This window comes from Lethenteron reissneri, chromosome 9 (genome assembly GCF_015708825.2).
Source record: "Lethenteron reissneri isolate LAM-NWPU_2019-01 chromosome 9, ASM1570882v1, whole genome shotgun sequence".
NCBI lineage: Eukaryota > Metazoa > Chordata > Hyperoartia > Petromyzontiformes > Petromyzontidae > Lethenteron > Lethenteron reissneri.
The window spans coordinates 12138633-12159824 of NC_083787.1; the positions used below are offsets into that span (position 1 = coordinate 12138633).

Genomic DNA, 21192 nt, shown 5'->3' on the forward strand with positions numbered 1-21192 from the left:
TGGTTAGCGCACCGCGCCACGAAACCTATTTACCACCTGACTTCGATTCGGGGCCACGGCTAACAACAGTGGCGAGGAGTATTTGAACCGCTCCTGGGTGCCCACCGCCTTTTCACCAACCAGTGTGGTGAAGTATGGTCGAACGAACCACATGAGCGACATGGCGTGGGTAGGGGGGAAGGGGGGAAGGGGTGGGAGGGAGGGCGACACTTCATCCAGAAGTAGATTGACACACAAAGGGCTGCAACTCAATGATGATATATTATATCGCGTTTATACGTTACGCTGCGTTATAATGAAAACGCGTACATGGACAACCCTTACATCAATCCACTGCTGGATGAGTGCCTCTCCACACCGTGGACGATGGGGGGGGTGGGGGTCACGCATGGGGCGGGGGGTGGGTGTTATTTAACCATACTTCACAAACGCACACGCCGGTTAATGATTGATAATCATATGCAAATGAGCGACTGAGCACGTGGGCGCCACCGTTCCATACAAGGGAACGGGAGATGGAATCTCGGCTGGGGGCAAAGGAATGTGAAGAGGGGAGGGGGGCGGGGGGGTGAGGGGGGAGGAGCGGGGAGGAGGAGGAGGAGGAGCGGGGAGGAGGAATTCCATTCGGTCGAGAACGCGCAGAGCCGACAGTCTATAAATAACCCGGCTCCCACACTCAACACTCACTCACTCACTCCGGCCGTTATTTATTTATTTGCTGGCTTACCAGCCAGGAATTTTAATTATATAGTCTGAACTTGTATAGTCTATACCCTTCATTAGTAAGAAATGTGGAGTATTCGTGCAACTTTTGAGCGCCTGTGTGTGTGTGTGTCCGTCCGTGTGTGTTGCACAATAGTGGGGAGCGGTGGTGTAGCGGTTAGCGCGCTGCGCTATGAATCTGGCGACCCGGGTTCGATTCCCGCTCACGGCTAACACCAGTGACGATTATCTGAACCGGTCCTGGGCCTCCCCTAGGTCGACTCAGCCTTCAATGAGTACCTGGTGCGGTGTGTAAACATCGCCACTAGGGAGACAAAGGCGGTCGGGCGTGGTGCTGGCCACCCACCCCCTCGTGTACCGTTCCGGCCTTCATAGGTGCTCGCTAACAGCACTTGCCCCTACAGTCTGTTCAGGCTATACGGGGGATCTTTGTCTTTGTCTTTGTTGCACAATCTGAAGAGAAGATCGTGTTTATCCGCCAGAGAGACGATTGCTCACTTTCTCACCACGAGCTGCTGCGGAATAACAACTCGGCGCGTCTCGTTCATTGGCGTGAGTCACGGGTGTCTCAATGGAATTGTGTCCTGGTCTTCTACATGAGGAGGAGGATGATAATGATGATGGTGGTGGTGGTGACTATTTTTACTTTTTGATCAATGAACGGGTGTTGTTGCTCGATAGCAACCAACCATCACGTCACTTCGTAGAACTGTGGGCAAATATTCACACGCCCGTTTAAAGGAAGACCGTGTTGTCATCGGGAAACATTGAAAAATGATTCTCAGAACCCCAAATGGTGTCAACAAGTGGCAGTCTGCAACTCTTACCACCATCCAACTCTGCCTTTCTCCTGGCCGCTCTGTTCACGTGCTCTGAATAAGGACCATCGCCCGAAACGTCGCCTATTATAAAATTGCATTATGGCCACACACACGGTGTTATTTACAAATTCGTCCTTGTTGTTGTTTTAATAACACGACCGCGTTGTTGTTGTCGTCGTTGTTGTTGTTTGCTAACATGACCTCGTCATTATTGTTGTTGTTTTGCTAAGACGATCGCGTTGTTGTTGTTGTTGCTAAGACGACCTCGTCGTTGGCTTTGCCGGCGCATCTTCGCCCCACGCTTTCTCCGGTTGCACGCGTGCCGTTCGCACACGATGTCCGACGTTCCGCGCCGCGTGCCGGGTGCGAGCTTCAGGAAAGGAAGACAAAAGAGAGAGCCGTGACGTTTGTTGTGATCGTGGTGAAATAATGTTCAGTTTGTACATGTTGTTGTCGGTCGCCGAGGTTATTTGACCATACTTCACCACTCTGGTCAATGTGGGTTGGCGAGGTCGGGAGTGCCAGCCCTTCCTTGTCATTTTGCCACTGAGATGTTAACCGTGGCCCAGAATGGAACTCAGGTCATCGGCTACAGAGAGTACACTAATCACTCTTTCCACGGCACCTCCGATCAGCACGGCTGAGCTACGGACGGTGCGCGAAGGACGTTCAACAGCGGCGCTCTGCACCACCGCAGTCAGCACGCCTGATCCCCCCACCTGAGTCACCGGGGCGAGGTCTCACCAAGGCGCCCCGCGTCACCTGCTCTCGTCCCGGGCGTGATTCACGGTCGAGGAATTTTGAGGAGGCGGTTTTGGGTTGACGGTTTCCCCAACGGTTCGGGAATCCACCAAAAAAACCACAAAGGTCACCGCCCCCCCCCCCCCCATAGCCTTTAACAGACTGTTGGGGCAAGTGTTTTTGGCGGCCACCCTATATGTATATAGGGGCACGGAACGGCACAGGAGGGGGTGGGTGGCCAACACCCGCCCTGGCTCGCCAGGAGAAGGCGGTACAGCGAGTGTGGACTTCACCTGCTCCGTCTGCACGGGATAGAGTGTTCCCCCCTCGCACGGAAGTACGGTTATCACCACCATCATCACCATCATGACCATCATCATCATCACCATTATTACCATCATCATCATCATCACCATCAGGTCGTCTTCTCCCACGTGCCACCTTTACCTGACTTCTACGTTTGGGTCACTCATTCGGCCCAGCTTCACCAATCGGCTGAAAACATCTGAACACGTAGAGGGACAGCAGACCTCGGGCAACTGTTGGTAGGACCGCGGCCTCTTTGCCTGGCTGCCGCTGCTTCCTTCCCGCTCCTCTGTGGTTCATCCCCGCGACCCCGAGTCGCTCTCCGCCCGTGAGAGCGAAATGCCGTGCGGCGTGCGGCGGCGTTGCAAGTCGAGGGCATCATCGTCATCATCGCCACGACTTCTATCAAGTCCTTCCAACTCGTCCCGTGTCCTCACTGCGTCTTTCTCACGCGCCGCAGTGGTGTCCATCACGTGGCAGTGAACGCGAAACGTTCAATTCAGTAACGGGGAGAGCGACGGCTGTTCGAAGCATCGACAGCGGCAACGACGGTGCCAGTGCCGTGCATGGACCGCATCACGCACAGCAGGAACAGCAGCAACTGAAAGAGACACGCCCGGCAACAGCAGCAGCACTATTGTCAGAAATAGTAGAATCGATAGCGATAGAATCAACAGCGGCATCAACAGCAGCAGTATAATCAACAGTAACATCAACAGCAGCAGTAGAATCAACAGCATCAACAGCAGCAGCCGCATCAACAGCAGCAGCCGAATGAACAGCAGCAGTAGAATCAACAGCAGCAGCATCAACAGCAGCAGTAGAATCAACAGAGGCATCAACATCAGCGGTAGAATCAACAGCAGCAGCATCAACAGCATTAACATCAACAGCAGCAGGAAATCCGCTCCCCGGGTTCCTTAAGCCCCACACCACGGACCGTGACCCGGGAGGGGGGAGGGGGGAGTGGGTGGGGAAGGAGAAGGGGATGGAGGGGAGGGGAGGGAGAGCGGGGGGGGGGGCAGGTTTGGGACGGGCTCGAGTGGGGGACTCTAGAGAGGGGACCTCATGACTCTGGTCTGGAGCCGGGACCCTTGAGGAGGAGGGGGGGGGGTGCAAGCAGGAGTGGTGGCTGCACTGGGGGGGCTGGGGGGGAAACGATGATACCTTTAGCGAGCACAGAGGTGATCCATTATTCACGAGAAGCAGAGCGAAACAATCGCTGCCAAACTGGTGGCACGTGACAATAGCCGGGCGCGGTGGTCCAGGCGCTCTGTGCGGGCAAGGGGTTGCGGAAGGATCACGCAGAGATGTGCGAGGTGGCCACGAGGTGGCGGGTGACGGCGAGCGTTCGTGAACACATCTGTGCGGCGCTCGTGGATTGTCTCCACGTCCTCCGGGTTTCCCCTGCCACGCGAGGAGAAACTCCCAGTGTTGATGGGATTCGTGGGCCAAGTATCCCAATGCAGCAGGGCCCTCTTGAAAAGAGTCTCGAGACACGGTGAGGTTGTCCTGGGTTAAAGGGCATTATGCCGCGGGTGGCGGAGATGTTAACTACATCGCCTGGTATGCAGGATGGTCGTGGGTTTCGACCTCGACGCCTCTTGTATATATGTGGAGTTTGCGTGTATCCCTGTCAGTGGTCGCGTGGGGTGCTCCGGGTTTTCCCCCTCCACATTAGAAAACATGCGTTTAGACTATTTGGCTGCAATAGATGAGCCATCATTGTGGCCAGGTCGCTTCTAAGAAAAAGCTATACATCTCATGGGCCTTACCTGGTAAAATATATATATTTTTTATAGTTTGGTTTATTGCATTTCCATCCGTCTTCTCATTCTTCTTTCGCACGGCGTTTGGGCGAAAATAGAACCCCAAGAGGCGACGCGCAAATCGCACGACAATCCGGTGGCAATAGCCGAGCTGGGGAGCAGTCCGCCCTGTCGCACCGGGCGAGACGCGCGTGTTGCGTATTGTTTAGGGCAGTCACCGGTGTCACGACCACAACGGCAGTGGGCCGTGCGGACAGAATTCAGAAATCCCGTCATTCGACCCCATTCCCAACCAGACGAGCGCACCCGGGCAAGTTGCCTTAAGCCTCCCTCCCCCATCACCCTCCTTCCCCCCCGCCACCATACCCTCTGGTTGTTTTACAAGTAGAACACTAAACAGCACTAATGGTCCTTTCCTACCAGCGCTTCCTGCTGCAGCCAATTAAGATTTCCAAACGTCTTGCGGGGCAGCCGAGCGGGGGTCGCGGGGCGGGAGCCCGAAGGTAGCCCTGGTCGTCGCCCTCCATTCGCTATCCACTGCTGGATGGAGCCTCCGGCAGCAGTGTGACGTCGGCAGAGACGACAGCGCCATTTGAATCGTCGTCGTCGTCGTCAGCGTTTGCTGCCTGCCAAGTCAGTCGCGGATTGCAACGGTAGAGGCTCGTCGGTTCGATCTCCGGGCGCGGCTGTTGCAAGGAAGGAGCAATATTGACTGAAATTCACTTCCCCTCCCCCGCAGCCCCCTCTGTCCACCCAGGCCCTGGGTTCGATCCCGACCCTGACGTCTGCTGCTGTATATTTGGAGTTTGGATGTCTCTCTTTCTCATCATCATCACGGTGGCTGTGAGATGTTAACTACCTCGCCTAGTGTGCAGGAGGTAGTGGGTTCGATCCCGACCCTGATGCCTGCTGCTGTATATTTGGCGGTGTCTCTCTCTCTCCGTGATCGCGTGGATTTTTCTCCGGAGGCCTCGAGCTTTATCCTCCACAATCTAGAAACGTGCGTTTAGGGCATTTGGCCGCTGCTATTATTTTCTACACGATCAGCAACCTCGTTGAGCCGTCATTTGTGTTGCTTCTAAAAGAGAGCTACATAGATCAGTGGGCCCTTTACCTGATCAAATTTCAAAAAGTTAGTTCGTATACATGAGTACACCAGAGTGGATCGACAGCTTGGGTGGTGGGGTAAAGTGTGGGTGTTCCCACCTCTTCCAAGAGAGGTGGAAGAGGAGGCCAAGCGTGCTCAAGGGGCTCTCCAGAGCTCCCTCTAGCGCAGGTCACTTGCACCGGCAGTCACGTGAGCAATGCAATAGCAGGGCCCGTTTCTCTCTACATGTCACCATCAGCCATTGCCGATCCACTGCTGGATGAAGGCCTCCCACACGAGATGACATCATCGCGCCGAAGCGGAGAGTCGCGAGCGAAACATTGCAATCGACGTCGTCTCGCCTGGGACACAATGCCCGGCAGAACGGGATGATTCCGCTAATGGTGGGATTAGGGTTGATGGTTCAGGGTTTATATGGGCGCTTTTCGTGATCGAGAGGTTATGGGGGTGAATGGGTTTAATCTGTGGCGATCACTCCAACCTTAGCTTCGAGAGCTAACCCTATTAAGGGTCTGAAACCAAGCACTAAACCTGCCCCGATTCGCAGCACCAATCATCTTAAGACGAATCTGCCCCCTATTCACATGGCTCGTATCCAGTGTCGCCAGGCTACACGGCGCCCCGAACGCGGCACGCAGAGGCGCCGGAGAACAACGCGAGAGCCGAACCACGGCTCACGGTGAACTCTGCGTTTTGCCTCCATTTCTCATCGACCTCCACCTCTACCCCCCCCCACCTCTCTCTCTCTTCGCTCCAGCTCCCGTCTGTTGTCTTTCATCTGTCCCCTGCCTCTCTCCTCTCTTCTCCCGTATCTCCAACCTGTCTCCCCTCCTTCCTATCCCATTTCTTGCCTCCCATCTCCCGTTTGCCTTCTCCTGCCTCCCATCTCCCGTCTCTTTTAGCCCACCTATTGTCCTCTCCCATCTCCCATACCAAGGGGTTTACTCCCATATCCCATCTCCTGCAGAACGGCTTCTCATCTCTCTTGCCTTCCATCTCCCGCCTTCTCCTACGGCTCATTTCTGCGAAACTTTTTACCCATCTGCTCGTTTCTCCCATCTCCGCTCCCGTCCCTGATCTCCCAACTCCCGTTTCCACCCCCAAGTCCCACATCTCCCGGATCCCAAGCACACAACGTAACCAGACCACCACCAACCTCCTGTTCAGACACAAATACTTTATTTTAGAGCAAGTGAGAGGCTGCCAGGTTAAACTCATCTAGTTCACAGAGACATGTCTAGCTCGCTCTATAACCGAGATTACTTGCTATCGTTCACACGAGAGGATGCACCGAGTCGTCAAAAAAAGTTGGGGGCCCACGTGATTTTCTCCCTGTTACCTGGCATTTCTATAAACAACGGAGACAGCCCCTTTGGTCAATCCACTGCTGGACGAGGCCTTCCCCATGCCGAGCATGGGCCGTCCTGGTCATGTGACCATACTTCACTGCGCTGGGTCAATGCAGGCTGGTGGAGATGGGACACACAGACGTACGTCTGCTCCACTGTCCTCTGCAGAGGCTTGCAGCCCGATCACACCCCGTTTACCCATAGCGGTGTCCAGGATCAACACGCCAGCTTAGCTTGCAGAATCTGACGATTTTGGGTATTCAGGGTTACTTCTTCATCGGTGTAATAGCAGCACAAGTGGAACATTCCACTTCGGCGTTATGAAAGAAGACAGCGAGGCATACGGCCACGTGTGTGGTCAGGTGCATAAACCACCTCGAGTCAAAATACCCCCCAAGCTTGAGTGAAATGGTCCAGCCCTGGCATTGCTCGCTCACGCCCCGCCTCCCAACAGGTGATTTGGCCAAGACGTCATGGAAGAAGGACTACCCACACTTTACCCCACCACAAGAGATCTTGACGACTGACTTAACTGCAGCAAAGGGATTTTAATAAAAACTCGCGTCACCGTTTCAACTGCCGGAGCCGGAAGGTCGAATCGAACTGTTGACCTCTGCAATTCCAGCGCGATAAACGTTACACCACAGTGCTATGCCTATTGAATTCAGTCGGGGACTCCACTGCTGGGGTGTTCAGCAAAACCGGACGCTGACCCACGAACCACTTGCTCATCTTCCCCTTGGAACAGAAGGCGCTTCACCCTCTTCCATCGCTACTGGAGAACTCCAGCTCTACCCCACGGGCTGGTAGTGGTGGTAGTGGTGCTGGTGTGAGGGGAGTGAGTGGGAGTGGGGGAAGAGGCGTGGGACCGCGGTGGCGCAGGCGGCCAGTATTGGATCACGACGCCCCCGTAGATGAAAGTTTCTAAAACGTTCTGAAATGTTTCACTTGAATTTGTATAAAATGTTTTACTTTATTCGCAAACACAGTATGAACATGATCTCGCGATCGCCATGACAGCGGCTCCTGCCGTCTCTCTCCCGCCATTTGACAAATTTAAGTAACTTTAAACGGACGGTCGCGAGCGCGCCCCCGAAGCCGCCACTGCCGTTGGAGATGTCGCGCAATGGAACGACGCCCCCCCTCACCACCCCCATCCCCGTCGAGCGCAGCCGCTCGCTGTGGGAGTGGAGATCCCTGGGGGGGGGGGGGGTGTCGGGTGGATTAGGGGTGGGGGGGGGCCCTCGCTGTATGAAAATCTAATCAATGAAACAAATAGCGCGCCAGATGGGGCCCCGCGGTGATGTAAGAGACGGTGATGTAATGGGGTCAGTGGGAGAGGGGGGTGACATCACCGGGCCGGGGAGACGGGACGACGACAGCGCCCCGGCATCGCTCGGCAGCAGCTGGGGCGCCTTCACAGCGAGCGCGGTGGGCCCAGCGTTTTTCGGTCGCCCGTGCTCAACGCCGGGGGATTGGCGCACGACAACAATTTTGGAAAAATGTAAAAAAAAATGTCCAAGGCTCTGTCATCGAGGGGGGAAGGTGGTAGGCAGGCCGCCGACGCACAACCAGACGCCAGCCCCAGCGTGCCACCACCCCCGCCATGCAGCAGCACCACAGCTGCCCCCCGAGAGCGCAGAGATGCGACCTTTACCCCGGGGGGGAGGGGGGGCAGGCAGGGGGCGGCATACCTTCCCCCCCCCCGGGCCAGCGTCGGCGATCGTTTCCGCCGCGGCCCACGCTCGGTTTAAACGGCGAACGCCGCCACCGCTCTCCATTCGTCCAAAACGAGCGATTAAAAGAATTACGGAAAAATGTCGCGACGAACGTGCGCAGCGGTGGCCGTCCGTGGCGGGGGGAGCCCAGGGAGGCCGCGGTCGCGTAAACAGTGACCAGAAAAATGCGCCAATTTACTCCAAACACCAAACACGTTCCCGCGATTTTAAAGGGGGTCCGGCAGGAGCGTCGTGCGTCTGTTACTCGCCGCTGTCGCAGCCTGGTGCTGCTGCTGCTGCTTCCAAATAGCGGGGCCGCTGCACGACGCCGGGACCGCTTTACTCAAAACGCCCTTGCGCTGGGGTTTTTATTTTTTTACTTTCTGAAACCTAACATTAAGAACGCAGATGTCCGAACTTAACGGGCGAACATCCTTGCCGGCGAAACTGCAACACTGGGAGCTGAGCGGGTGGGTGGGCGTTGGCTGGAGGCCTGCAACGTTCCCCACCCCACCTCCCCCCCCACCACACACCCCAGGGGGTCACGGCCCACTCAGCGTAAAGCTACGGCAATGAGCGCACGGCCTGAAACAAAAGCTGCCATCTTAACCCCCCCACCCTCCCCCCACCACCACCACCACCAGCGGCGCAGCGGCCCGCACGCTCAAGCCTCTAAATGCGTCCAGCAGCTGTTTCCAGGCTTGCGTCGTGGCACCGCGCGTCCGAGCGAGGGCTCCGCGTTGGTGGCGGCGATGGCGGTGCCGCTGCCCCGCCCCACCGAGCCGCCGATGACAGGAGGCGGCTGCCCGCTACCGCTTGCTCTTGGTCAGGCGGATGCTCTTCTCGATCTCGAACGTGCGGTGGTCAACTCGGTCCAAGAAGGCCTGACGCTCGATGTACCTGCGCGTGGGGGGGGGAAGACACGGTGTGGAGGGGGGGGCAGGGGGGGGGGACGTTCCGTCTCGGTTTACAACGGCAGCAGCGCAGGAGAGGAGGACGACGACGGTGCGGATTGGGGGACGGAGCGCCTAGTCGGCACTGTCGAAGGTCAGGGTTCAAATCTGGATTTCGGCCTGCTGTGAGAAAAGCGGGCCGTCAAGTGTCCGTGAGTTTATGGTTTCATCCTGGTCACCTATAACTGATTAAACAAAGCATTTTTAAAGCATTTAATTTGTTTTGTCGCTTAATTTAAGAAAAATTCCAGCTGCGAGAACTTAAAAAAAACAAGATTTTGGTTTGATTGACATACAACAAAAGGGTTAATGGGAGGGTTCTGCCCCCTAGTGTCACTTAAATGGATCTCGGAAGAGGTTCTGTGATATCCGCTTCTGTGGGCCATTCTCTAACATAAAAAATCAGAATCTTTATTTACACTGGAGGAATCTGATGAGCTATAATGCCATTTTTTCACAGATGTCCAGTAACACAGCGAAACATCACAATTTACATCCGATTCCACATCTTCTTCTCGTGGGAGGGGGAGTGGGGAGGGTTGGGGTTCCCTGGATTCAGCTCCCTCCATCGCCACACCGGACCTCTTCACCTCGCATCACCGCACTCCGTCCTGGGGGATTTTTTTACAGCCACCGGCCGATACAATGTAACGCCATACCCAGGACAAGCGTTTGCCCGTGCCAATGGTCTAATCCACGAGGATGTTCAGCTTCTTCAAGAGCTGAACTCAGTCCCAGAAGAAGCTCCCAGCGTGGGGAAGAAGAGGGGGGGGGAAGTCGGGCATTGTGCCGATCAACGCGTGCTAAATACCACGAAAATCTACGCAAGTGGGCAGCTGCTCGCACCGTTTAAATTCAGCCCCAAACGTTTCATCTTCGTCCGCCGCAACGTGGAGGTGGCGTTCGGCGAAAGCGAAAAAGGCTTCCGTGAAAATCTGTCCAACGCTGCTGCTGCTGCTGCCGCGACAGCAGCTGGGATCCGTTTGGGGGAAATTGAAGGCGGCCGACCGTCGTCAGCCGTGCCAAGGCCGGGCCGCGCGTTTTTATCGCGTTCAGCACAAAGAGCGCGTTTCTGTCGAGAGGTTCGGAATCCGACGGAGCGGTTTCACGATCAGCCCCCTTGTCCCTCCCCCCCCCTCCCCTGCCGCCCCGCCGGTGCGAGCGCACGGGACGCGTCGGCCAGATGGTGCACGTCCACAGCAGCAGCGCCAAACGTGCCTGGCGAGACCGCTGACGTTACAATGAAAACAAAACTTTAAAACCCCGTTCTAAATATCGGGGGCCGGGCACCTGAAGTTGCCTTGGCAAGAAAAGTGAAAGATTCAGCACGTCGCACCCGCTGACTCAATACAACAAGCTCGTGTCATCGCCGTGACCATCATCTGTCTACTGCTGGATGAAAGCCTCCCCACGTCACCGCTATCCCGCACAAGCCACCTCATCCGCTCCCAAGTCCGCATTGGTCGTGCTCTCCGAATGAGCGTTGTGCGTTTTTAGCGAGTTATAAAAACTTGTGAGAACAGGCGTCCTCTGGTCTAACACCGTTTGAGACTAGGCTCGAAATAAAGCTGTCTCTGGTGTGGACCAATCAGTTTCAAAGACAATGCATATACTATCGGTGTGTTTTTTGTTTGCATTCTGACCACAAGTATTGTGGTTAATGCAGACATGATTCCTTGTAAAAGGTTTCAGTTTGGCGTTTTAACATCTTAACAACTGTTTTGTTGCCAGAAAAAATGGGAAAACCTCTTCTCATATTTTGGTACTGGCAAAGGAGGTCCCATGATATAAAAACTTGGTAAAAAGTGGGCCCTGACCCGTGGACACGACTACGCAACTCCCCTTCCTCGACCTCAGGGTGCGGCCACCAGAGCAACACAAATGCACACATGCACGCACCCACACACGCACGGGGGCACTCCCTGTCCCCAAGGGCAGCCCCGTGCCCATTTCTATGAGCTGGGCGTCCGCGAGACTTGTCCCCCCAGCCCCCCCTGGCTCCGGCACCGCGAGCCGCTTGCCAGCGCTGCCCACACACAAGCCAGGCGGGCAAGCCTGGGAACTCTCGCAATTATGGCCCGCGCTACGGCTTAATGAGCACACGTGCTCCCGCTCAGCTGATTATCAAACAAAGGGCGATTAATCGGAGAGGTATTTCTTCTCTCCTTTTTTTTTTCTCCGCGACTCTCCCTCGTCGCGCGTCTCGAGTTCACGTTCCCCGCTCACCAAAACAAACCCCCCTCCTCCCGCCAACCACACCGCACACCGCTCGTTTAGCACCACACCAGCCAATGCAATTGCTCAGCAAAAAAAAATGTTTGTCGATTGAAAATTATAATGATAATAATAATGAGAGTTCCACGGGGATTTACCCCCCCCCCCACCCCAGTGCCTCCTGCCCAGCGACCGCGTATGCGCGCTGCGCCACCGCATGTGCGAGGCAGTGTAAAGACTCCCGCGCTTACTCGCTCACTGACTCGCAGGTGGTAGCACACTGGGTGAGTCAGCAGGTATGTGGCTTGTGCAGGCCATCTGTTGGATTGCGTGTACGTGTGGTGTGTAATTGTGGGGTGTGTGCAGTGTGTGTATGTGTGGAGTGTGTGTGCAGTGTGTGTGGAGTGTAGTTTGGTGGAGTATGTGCTTGTAGCATGCAGCCCATGTGTAAGTTTCGCATCTCCGATTAGCACGGTCAGCGACATACAGTGAGAATGACGTTAGACATACATAAATAAGTAAAGTACGTGTGGAGTGCAGTGTGTGTGTGCAGTATGTGACCCATGCGTAGGTACTTGTGGAGCGTGCGGGTAAAGCAGGCAGGTTGCCTGTAGGTATGGGTGTAGCTGAAGCATATAGTCCCCACCTATAGGCAGCATACACGCCATCTCTGTGTGGAGTGTGCAGTCTGTATGTGAAGCATGCTGTGTCGTCCATACATAGGAGTCAGGTGGAGTGGGCAGGCGACGCAGGCATGTGGGTGGTCTCTCGGTCATGGAGAGGGAACCTGTGGCCCGTGGGCAGGATACGGCCCACGACTTCATTTCACAACGGTCCCAAGCCACGTGAGGCTTCACGGCAGTGCTCTTCGTTGCAAGGGCCCCACGGGCCAACTGGCAGCCTCCTGGTGGCCTTTAGTGCAGCCCCTGACAATACCACTCATGTGAAAACACCCCCATCATGCTGGCAAACCCGACAATCGTTTCAAAATGTGTGGCAGCCCTCACACTGATGGTGTGTTATCGACAAAGTGCCAGTGCCGCTGCCGCCCCCGCCCCCCCTGAAAATGAGCGAAGAACACCGCTTTACGGCATCCTAACAGCCTGCGAATTATATTCCTCAATAACTGCAAGCGTTCTAATGCCACTTATCGATCGAAAACACTCGAGAGAATGTGTTTGGACCTGGCAACACCGCATTGCCGATGGTTTAAAGACAGCGAGCCCTCGTTGTTTGTCGCGTCGCCATTGAATAAGGCTAAGGCGCGAGTACTCACGTGCGTTACTGCGTGACGTTTTTGGCAACGGTAGTTCGGCAGAGCAGCATCGTGTGCGTGGTTTGCTGAACGGCCGTTACCCGGGGCCGGCGTTGGTGCTCATGCAAACCACTGCCGATGCAGTGTCACCAAATGAACCATCCCAAAAGGCTTTTTTTTTAAATTCCATTCCGCCCTCACCAAGTAACAAAGGTTTCTCACGCCGTTTCACGTTAAACGTGCAAGAGGATCCTACAGCTGATCAGCGAGCGAGGAGGTGCGTGGGGTGCACGTAAGTTGCGTATGTATGGGCGTGGTTGTGTGTGGTTGCGGCTGCATGTACTGTGGCTGGGGTTGCGAGTGGTTGCGGTTGCGTGCGATTGCGGTTGCGTGCGATTGCGGTCTTGCGCTATTTTGCGGTTGCTCGTATTGGGGGTTCAAGCGATTGCGAGCACCCACCCGGCCTTGCCGCGGTTGTGTGTGGCGAGCTCGTCGCTGATGCCCTCCCCCTCCTTGAACTGGTCCCAGTCCATCTTGGACTTCTCCAGGGTGCTCATCTTCGTCTTCTTGCCGCCGATCTGGCCGAGCACGGCGCTGAGGCCGGCCGCGCCGCCCGGCCGCTTCGCTCTGGGGACCGGCGGACAGCCGGGGGGGGGGGGGGGGGGGAGCACAGGGATTTTATTTTCATATTGTTTAGTAAAAAAACAAAAACAAGCCACTTGCCCACTCGCAGACGGTCACCAGCATCGCGCGCTTTCAGATGCGCTTCTGCGGCCGTCTGAAAAGCTCTTCCCTCCAATATTAGGAAGCCACTGGAGCTATGCACTTTTAAATCACCTAGCTGAAAACTCATTTCTTCAGAATTGCTTTTTGTCTTTGGTTTGTCTTTCCCCCGCACCTCTGATTAGCACGGTTGGCTACGTACTGTGTGAAAGAAGTTCAACGTAAATACATATATACATACAGAGGTTAGGGGGGTTAGGGATCACACGTACGCAAGTGAGGGAGCAGTGGAGGTGGTGCCAGACCCAGAACCTCCCTTCTCATCCTCCTTCCCCTCCTCCTTTTCCGCCTCCAGAGACTTGAGATAGGAGCGTGCTTCCTTCGACTCGGCATCCACCTCCTTCGTGACCCTGCGCCGCCGCACAGACACCCCATCGTCCTTCAGCAGACACTCTTCCACGCTTCGCGTCTCTCCGATTAAATCTCTCAAGACGTTCACTATCAAGTGGCCACGGTGTGCAAACGCGAGAGACAAATTCTTCGACGCGTGTGTGCGGATACCGATTATTATCGATCGTTTACAGTTATAGTAAAATCTTGGATTGCGAGTAACTTGGTCTGCGAGTGTTTTGCAAGACGAGCAAAAATTTTAAATAAATATGAATTTGATAAACGAGCGAAGTCTTGCAATACGAGTACTGTAGTACGTACAGTATATGATTTGTCTGCCGAGCATCACGTGATCACAACTGAGCTAATGGTTCTTCTCTCTCTCTCGCTGCGGGATTGTAGGTAATCGTCTCCCATGCTCGGTCTCAGTCGGCGTGCCTCACTCGTATAGTCAACATCCATACGAGCGTAGACTGTTTACGAGTGTTGTGACCACGTGTGTGTGCGTAAAGCATTTTTTTATTTTGTGTCCAAGTGTAGTGACTGTTCTTTAGTAACTGTACTGCAAGTGAAAGTCATCCTACACAATAACCCTCCTCTCTCGTCTCCCTCACACCAGCCAATATTAAATGTAATTAATACATTTGATTACTTTATATTAAATTTAAATAATAAAAATATAAAAAGGTATTTTGTATGAATAATTTTTATATGAATACAGTATTTTTGGGTTGTGGAACGAATCATCTGAGTTTCCATTATTTCTTATGGGGAAATTCGCTTTGATGTACGAGTGCTTTGGATTACGAACACGTTTCCAGAACGAATTATGCTCGCAATCCAAGATTTTACTGTTATTGTTGCACGCAATTCTTAATAATGCAAAACGAGAAATGAACAACCCTAACTCTGAGCGCAGTTTGCGTTGTGACACAAGAAGTTTCAATTGGAATAGACCAACGACCACCCACCTGACCTCCTCCCCTGCAAAGTCAAACACCTTGGTGATGGAGACCTTGGCTCCTTCCCTGGGCCTCTCCGTCTCCTTCCGCGCCTCTGTCTTCACCGCCGTCGAGCTCTGCCGACAGCCGACGAGCGGACAACCGGGGACATCGCTAAACCCGTCTTGCGACACCAAAAACCAACACGCAGTGCCAGGTTGTGGTGTCTGCATGGAGACACGGCCACTCCACTGCTCTTCTCGGCACTTAACGAACCGCACTGCATCAGCGCACTGTATACACACATTAAAAGCTTATCTATAAACTGACTATGAAATGTTATCTGTGAAAACACAAACCGTTGACATAACGCGGGGCTTATCGTTCTGACGTCTTTACTGTTTGTACTGAATGTTGTTTAGCACGATGTCTGACGTTTCGCTTCGTGTGCTGGATGCTTCTTCAGGTGAATTGAGCTCTCCACAGAACGTGGAGAGAAATGTCGGACATTGTGTCAAGTAACACGCGGTACAACCAGAACACATATTTGAGAGCTACACAGCGCAACTACGAAAAATCTCCGCAGTAAGAATAAAACTGCATCTATGCAGTTTCACATACGACCTGCACACTCCACAGTGGCGAGACGCTAACTATAACGCCTGGTATACAGGAGGTCGCTGGTTTGACCCCAACACCGTTTAAGGGCATTGGGCTGCTATAAATGTCTACGTGATAAGCCACTTTGTTGAGCTACTATTTGTGGCCATGTCGCTTCTGAAAATGAGCTATACAGCTCAATAGGCCTTACCTGGTCAAATTTTGTTTTAATAGTTTTAGTTGAGAGTACGATCGTGTTTTCTGTGAAAATCTCAGCTGTTGAGAACACGTGAGCCTTACTTGGCTGGCAGTCTTGTTGACCTCCACTTGGCCGCCCTCCTTGGCCTTTGGCTTCTGGCCCACGTCGCTAAGGAAACTGGCCCAGAGGTCGTCGGCGCGGCTCTTAGATTTGCCGGAATCGGCCGGTATCTCCGTGGCGACCGCGGCGCCCTCTGCGTCTTCCTGCCCAGGCGACCCCTGACCCCCAGACTCCTCTTCAGCCTCATCCCCCGACAGCCTGATGCCTCCAATTCGTGTTCTCTTCCTGGTGACATCGTTTAGCAAAACGAAAAGTACACAAATGTGTTAATTGCACTGCGGCACCCGATGTATCTTTAGTTTTACTTTCAGCAGTTATGTGCACATGACTTTGAAGTTGGCAAGTAACCATGGTGATCCCTGTTGACTAGCCAAGGGGACACATGAAGGATTAATCTAGGGGCACAGCTTATGACTGCCACTACCGGAAACAGTAGGCTATTGCACATTACTCTTTAGAAGGCAGTGTTAATGATGAACGTAATTATATTTTAGTTGTGTTTGTTTACCACTGTCATGGTGTTTTAATGTTTCATGTTTAAAAAGGCCCTCAACGGGTCATTACTTTGCATCACATTTGTGTTGTCCCCTGCTGCCTTTGTCCACACAGCAGTATAAATGTGAATACCCAAATCAGTGGAGAGACAACAGGAAAATGATGTGGGTCAGAAGGTGCAGGTCATGCAAGTGGAAGGCAGAAGAAGAGGTGAGGCGATGTGGTGCTATCGGACACGGTGGCCCGAGGAACGGAAAGAGAGATGGCGCAGGACAAAGCAGCATGGAGGAGGTTGGTAAGGACAGCGGACCCCACATGAGTGGGACAAACGCGTGGAAGAAAAAGACCCAAATCAGCTGGAATGGCATCGCATTGGGCTGTGGGGACTGGTGGCCAAGTGCCTTCTCCAGTCTACTAGAGACCCGGACTATATATTTGGAGCGCCATGATGGCGAGATGTTAACTATCTCGCCTGGTATACAGGAGGTTGTGGGTTCGATCCCGAGCCTGACACCTGCTGTATATTTTGAGTTTTCATGTCTCGGGGATTTTTCTCCGTTTCCTCCGGTTTTTCCATTCCACATTTAGAATTAACATCAGGCGTTTAAAATTCCAGATAAGCCACTTCGTTGAGCTATCATTTGTGATAGCTAGGTCACTCATGAAGAAGGGCTTTACCTGTATGAGAAAATAAGAATAGGTTTTACCTTTTCTGGAAATAAAACAGGGGTTGAGTTGTTCAAACGCCAAATAGATACATTTTGCAAAGCATCAAGTCTGCATTAACCACACACGGTACTTGTGGCAAAACATGCAAATAAACACGCTCTGATAATATCTGCATTGTTTTTGGAACTTGATTGGCCTACACCAGAGACAGCTTTCTTTTGGGCCTAGTCTCACCACCAGTGTCAGATCAGAGAATGCCAAAAGGCGAACAGCACAAAGGCAATGCACTATCAGAGCATTTATAGCTAGGGGTGTGAGCAGCTACAAAATGGGACCTTTTTTGTCAGTATCAAAATATAAAAAATATAAGGATAGCTTTTACCCCTTGGTATCTTAACGCCTGTTTTATTGCCAGAAAGGGTAAAACATATTCTTATGTTTTCATACTTTGATACTGGCAAACAAAGGTTCAATTTAGGGCTTTAAAAGGTCCCATTTTAGGCTTTACCTAGTGGTAAAAAAAGTAATTCAGAGAGAAATGAAGCTCCCTGTACCTGGCTCCCAGTAATCCCTTGGCGGATGTCGCCCGCCGCTTTTTCAACGACGGAGCCTTCTTCTTCATCGCCGCCGCCGACACCTCGTCGTCTCCATCCTCCTCCACCTCGTCATGCCCGGCCTGATCCCCGTCGTCATCGCTCGACTCCTCGGCTGTGACGACAGAGCGAGTTGGTGACAGGCGCGAGACTTAATCGGCCACCAACACGCACAGTCCACGCACAATGGATTTACAAAATATATCGGTGCAAATAAGTGTAGCTTATACGAGATAACCTTTTGAAATTCCGCCGGATGGAAAACTAATTGTATTTACCCCACTTAAAACCAGGACTAATGTTTTATCATTCACTTAACTTAGGATGGCGAAATAAGTCGTCTACGGCACAACACATTCGCTGATCAAAAGGAAATTATTTGGGTAAGGAAAAACCGGATAACACAACAGTGTGCGTATCTACAACAATTATTGATGGTGTACCGTATTCAGCGAGCAGCGGGTTGAAGTGCCTTTGCATAATTACATTTGATGAAAAAGCAACATCGCCAGGTGGCTCGTTGGAGCTGTCCAATCAGCGCGTTTTACCCGACTCAGCATATTACGGCTTTGACGAATACGACTGACAAGCCAGCCATCTGAAACGCGCTCAGACAAGCATGGGGAAGAGACCGTGCCGGGCGAATGTAAATAAAGTCGGCGCTGCGTGTTATCGTCAGCGAAATTTCGGATTCTTTTCAATTGTGTTGATATAAAAGCTCAAAAGAATGTTTTCTCCAGTACAATGATCGTGATCAGGAATCGGCGTTCTTCTACATGGTCACATCGAGGCCGAACAGAGAGGATTCCGTGTATTGCAGAACAAACGCAAGTTTGAGACATCATCTCGACTTGAAATGCGAGATCTGGCAGGCCACGTTCTGTAGATAGAACGTGGCCGATGATGATCACGATGTACATCCACACACCGCTCACTCGAACTCCCGTTAGATTCAATTGTAATCCCTTCTAGCTATTACCATGCCCGAGCCTGTACCCCCCACAACCTCCCTACCATCCTATACATCGCCTTACCCCGCTGATATCCATAACCCATTGCTATCCCAAACCCCTATACACAGCTCTACCAAGCCCACCACCACCACCAGTGTGAGTCTCACCCGAGGGCACGTAGTCAGAATCATTCTCAGAGCTCAGATCCTCCGAGTCGGACATCCTCTTGCCGTTGCTGCTGCTGCTCCCTCTGCTTACCCTCTCCCCCTCCTTGCTGCTGCTCCTTCGCCTCTTGCGTTCTGTTATCGCTGCTCCTCCTGCCGCTACTGGGTCGACCTCAGCTCACCCTCTCTCTGTGAGTGCGCCTCAACCTCTGCTCCTATTGTCGAACCCTACTGTTGTATCCTATTGTTTAATCCTATTGTTAAACCCTATTGTTTATCCTTTCCAGCGTTGCTTTCCCCGGCCGCTTCGCGTCTAGACGAAGCCTCTCGTGCTAGGCCCCGCCTTGTGCCCTTACGCGAACGCGGCGCGCGTTCCCCCTGCCAACGCATTCGCATACACACAGATCCGTGCGTGACACGAATAAAATAAATACACCAGGTCGCGTTGCCTCGCCGTGTTTCGTACAACGTCGTTTCGCGCCAGGGGTTGCCACTCGTTTGCAACGATTACAATTTTTTATTACTATTTTCACACCTTGGTGAGAGTTTGACAAAGTCCTGCAGTAACCTCTACGAATCCGCTGGCCGCGAATGCCTCGACTGCCGGCACATTCGGGGGGGGGGGAGACGGCACGCGAACTCGAGGGGCACGCCTCTGATTGGTCAACCGCGCCGAGGCGAATTGCGATTGGCTGGCGTAGAGTGCGCGCGGGGTGGGGGCTTAAACCAGAAGAGGGCGGAGTTAGAAGGCGGGGGGCGTGGCCTAATGTAAGGGGGCGGGTTCAGAATCGGTGTGTACAGGCACTCCTCTACTTACGAACGAGTTAGGTTCCAGAGGTCTATTCGTATGTCGATATTTTCGCAAGTCCAACTTTAATCCTGTCGATTCCAAACATGGTGTACGGCATATACACTAAGCACGGGGAATGGCTTTAAAAGTTGTATAATCTCCTGTAGATGTAGATGCCACTGGTTCTTCGTGTTCTGCAGATGTAGATGCAACTGGTTCTTCACGTTCTGCGGATGTAGAATGTAGTTCTGCAGATGTAGAAAAGTAAACAAATCACCCAAACTCATACAACTCAACCATCTCCATCCTACCAGGCAAAGCCCACTGAAGCATTAACCCATTGGTCAAAAGCGACCTGGCCATAAATGATAGCTCAACAAAGGAGTTTATCATGTGGACATTTATACCATTTATACCAGAAAAATATAAACGTGTCGTTAAATCCGCCACCACCCGACGCATGTTTGTCACGTGAACAAAACAATTGCAAATGTTGTGGCTTTACTCTCCAACACACCGGTGTTGTTGTACTAGTAACGAATTGCCACGTTAACGAGACACACCTTACTAATTGGCAGAGGTGGGACAAAGTCATTGTTATGCAAGTCCAAGTCGAGTCTGAAGTCATCAAATTCATGACTCGAGTCTGACTCGAGTCCAAGTCACATGACTCGAGTCCACACCTCAGAGGTGGGACAAAAGTCATTGTTATGCAAGTCCAAGTCGAGTCTGAAGTCATCAAATTCATGACTAGAGTCTGACTCGAGTCCAAGTCACATGACTCGAGTCCACACCTCTGCTAATTGGCTGTGTCGGGTGGTGGTGGGTTTAATGACACATTAATTTTTACGAGATCTAACACAAACACCTCTATTATGTTTTGATTTAAAGCTTTCGTGACTGCAGGGATTCATCTTCTTGGTTTTTTCGGTAAAAGTCACGTAGAAGGGAAATAATAAAATAATAAAAAATTTCACATAATAAAATACAATTCTCACGACGTTTGTATTATGGATATTGGTCGCTAAAGCCTACGTGTTAAACTGTTCACAGTATAATTTTACTTTCAATGTAAATAAGTATTATATCGTCGTTAATTTTTAGTGATTATTTAAGGGGCAATGTGTTACTCAGTAGCTACGATTATGTAATTAATATGCCGATTGGAAAGCGTGGAACTGTAATCGGGAATTATTTTTAAAATTGCAATTCGTATTAGGCCCCATCGTGTTAAGCAGTCCTTCAAGGCTTATCAATTCCATCTGTATATGTATATCTTATCACTAAGGGTCAATGTGCGAAACGTCGCCTATTTTTAAAATATTTTTATATTATAAAACAATGTCCTTTTAAGGACACAGGGCCACATATACACAGTGTGTTGGTGGCGAACGGAGGATGCGTTTGAGAGGGGGGCGGGGCGTCTCTGGGAGAGGGGGCGGGGCGTCTGCAAGGGGCGGGGCGTCTCCGGGAGGGGCGTGGGGGCGGGGCGTCTACAGGAGGGGCGTGGGGAGGGGTGTGGGGGCGGGGCGTCTCTGGGAGAGGGGGCGGAGCGTTTGTAAGGGGTGGGGCGTCTACAGGAGGGGCGGGGGGAAGGG

At 52.6% G+C, this 21192-nt stretch overlaps 1 protein-coding gene and 1 pseudogene across 1 annotated transcript; both read right to left on the bottom strand.

The window, feature by feature from the left end:
* LOC133340371 (UPF0746 protein DDB_G0281095-like) overlaps positions 1-21192 on the bottom strand; it is a 132984-nt pseudogene that overhangs the window by 52959 nt on the left and 58833 nt on the right.
* Positions 9179-19372, bottom strand: LOC133340278 (craniofacial development protein 1-like). The gene is made up of 7 exons (XM_061548376.1): positions 18808-19372; positions 17649-17802; positions 15912-16155; positions 15042-15148; positions 13953-14090; positions 13417-13584; positions 9179-9435 (listed from the first exon to the last, which is right to left on the bottom strand). Exons 1-7 carry the CDS (start codon positions 18860-18862, stop codon positions 9345-9347), a joined length of 957 nt encoding a protein of 318 aa, XP_061404360.1. The 5' UTR covers positions 18863-19372; the 3' UTR covers positions 9179-9344.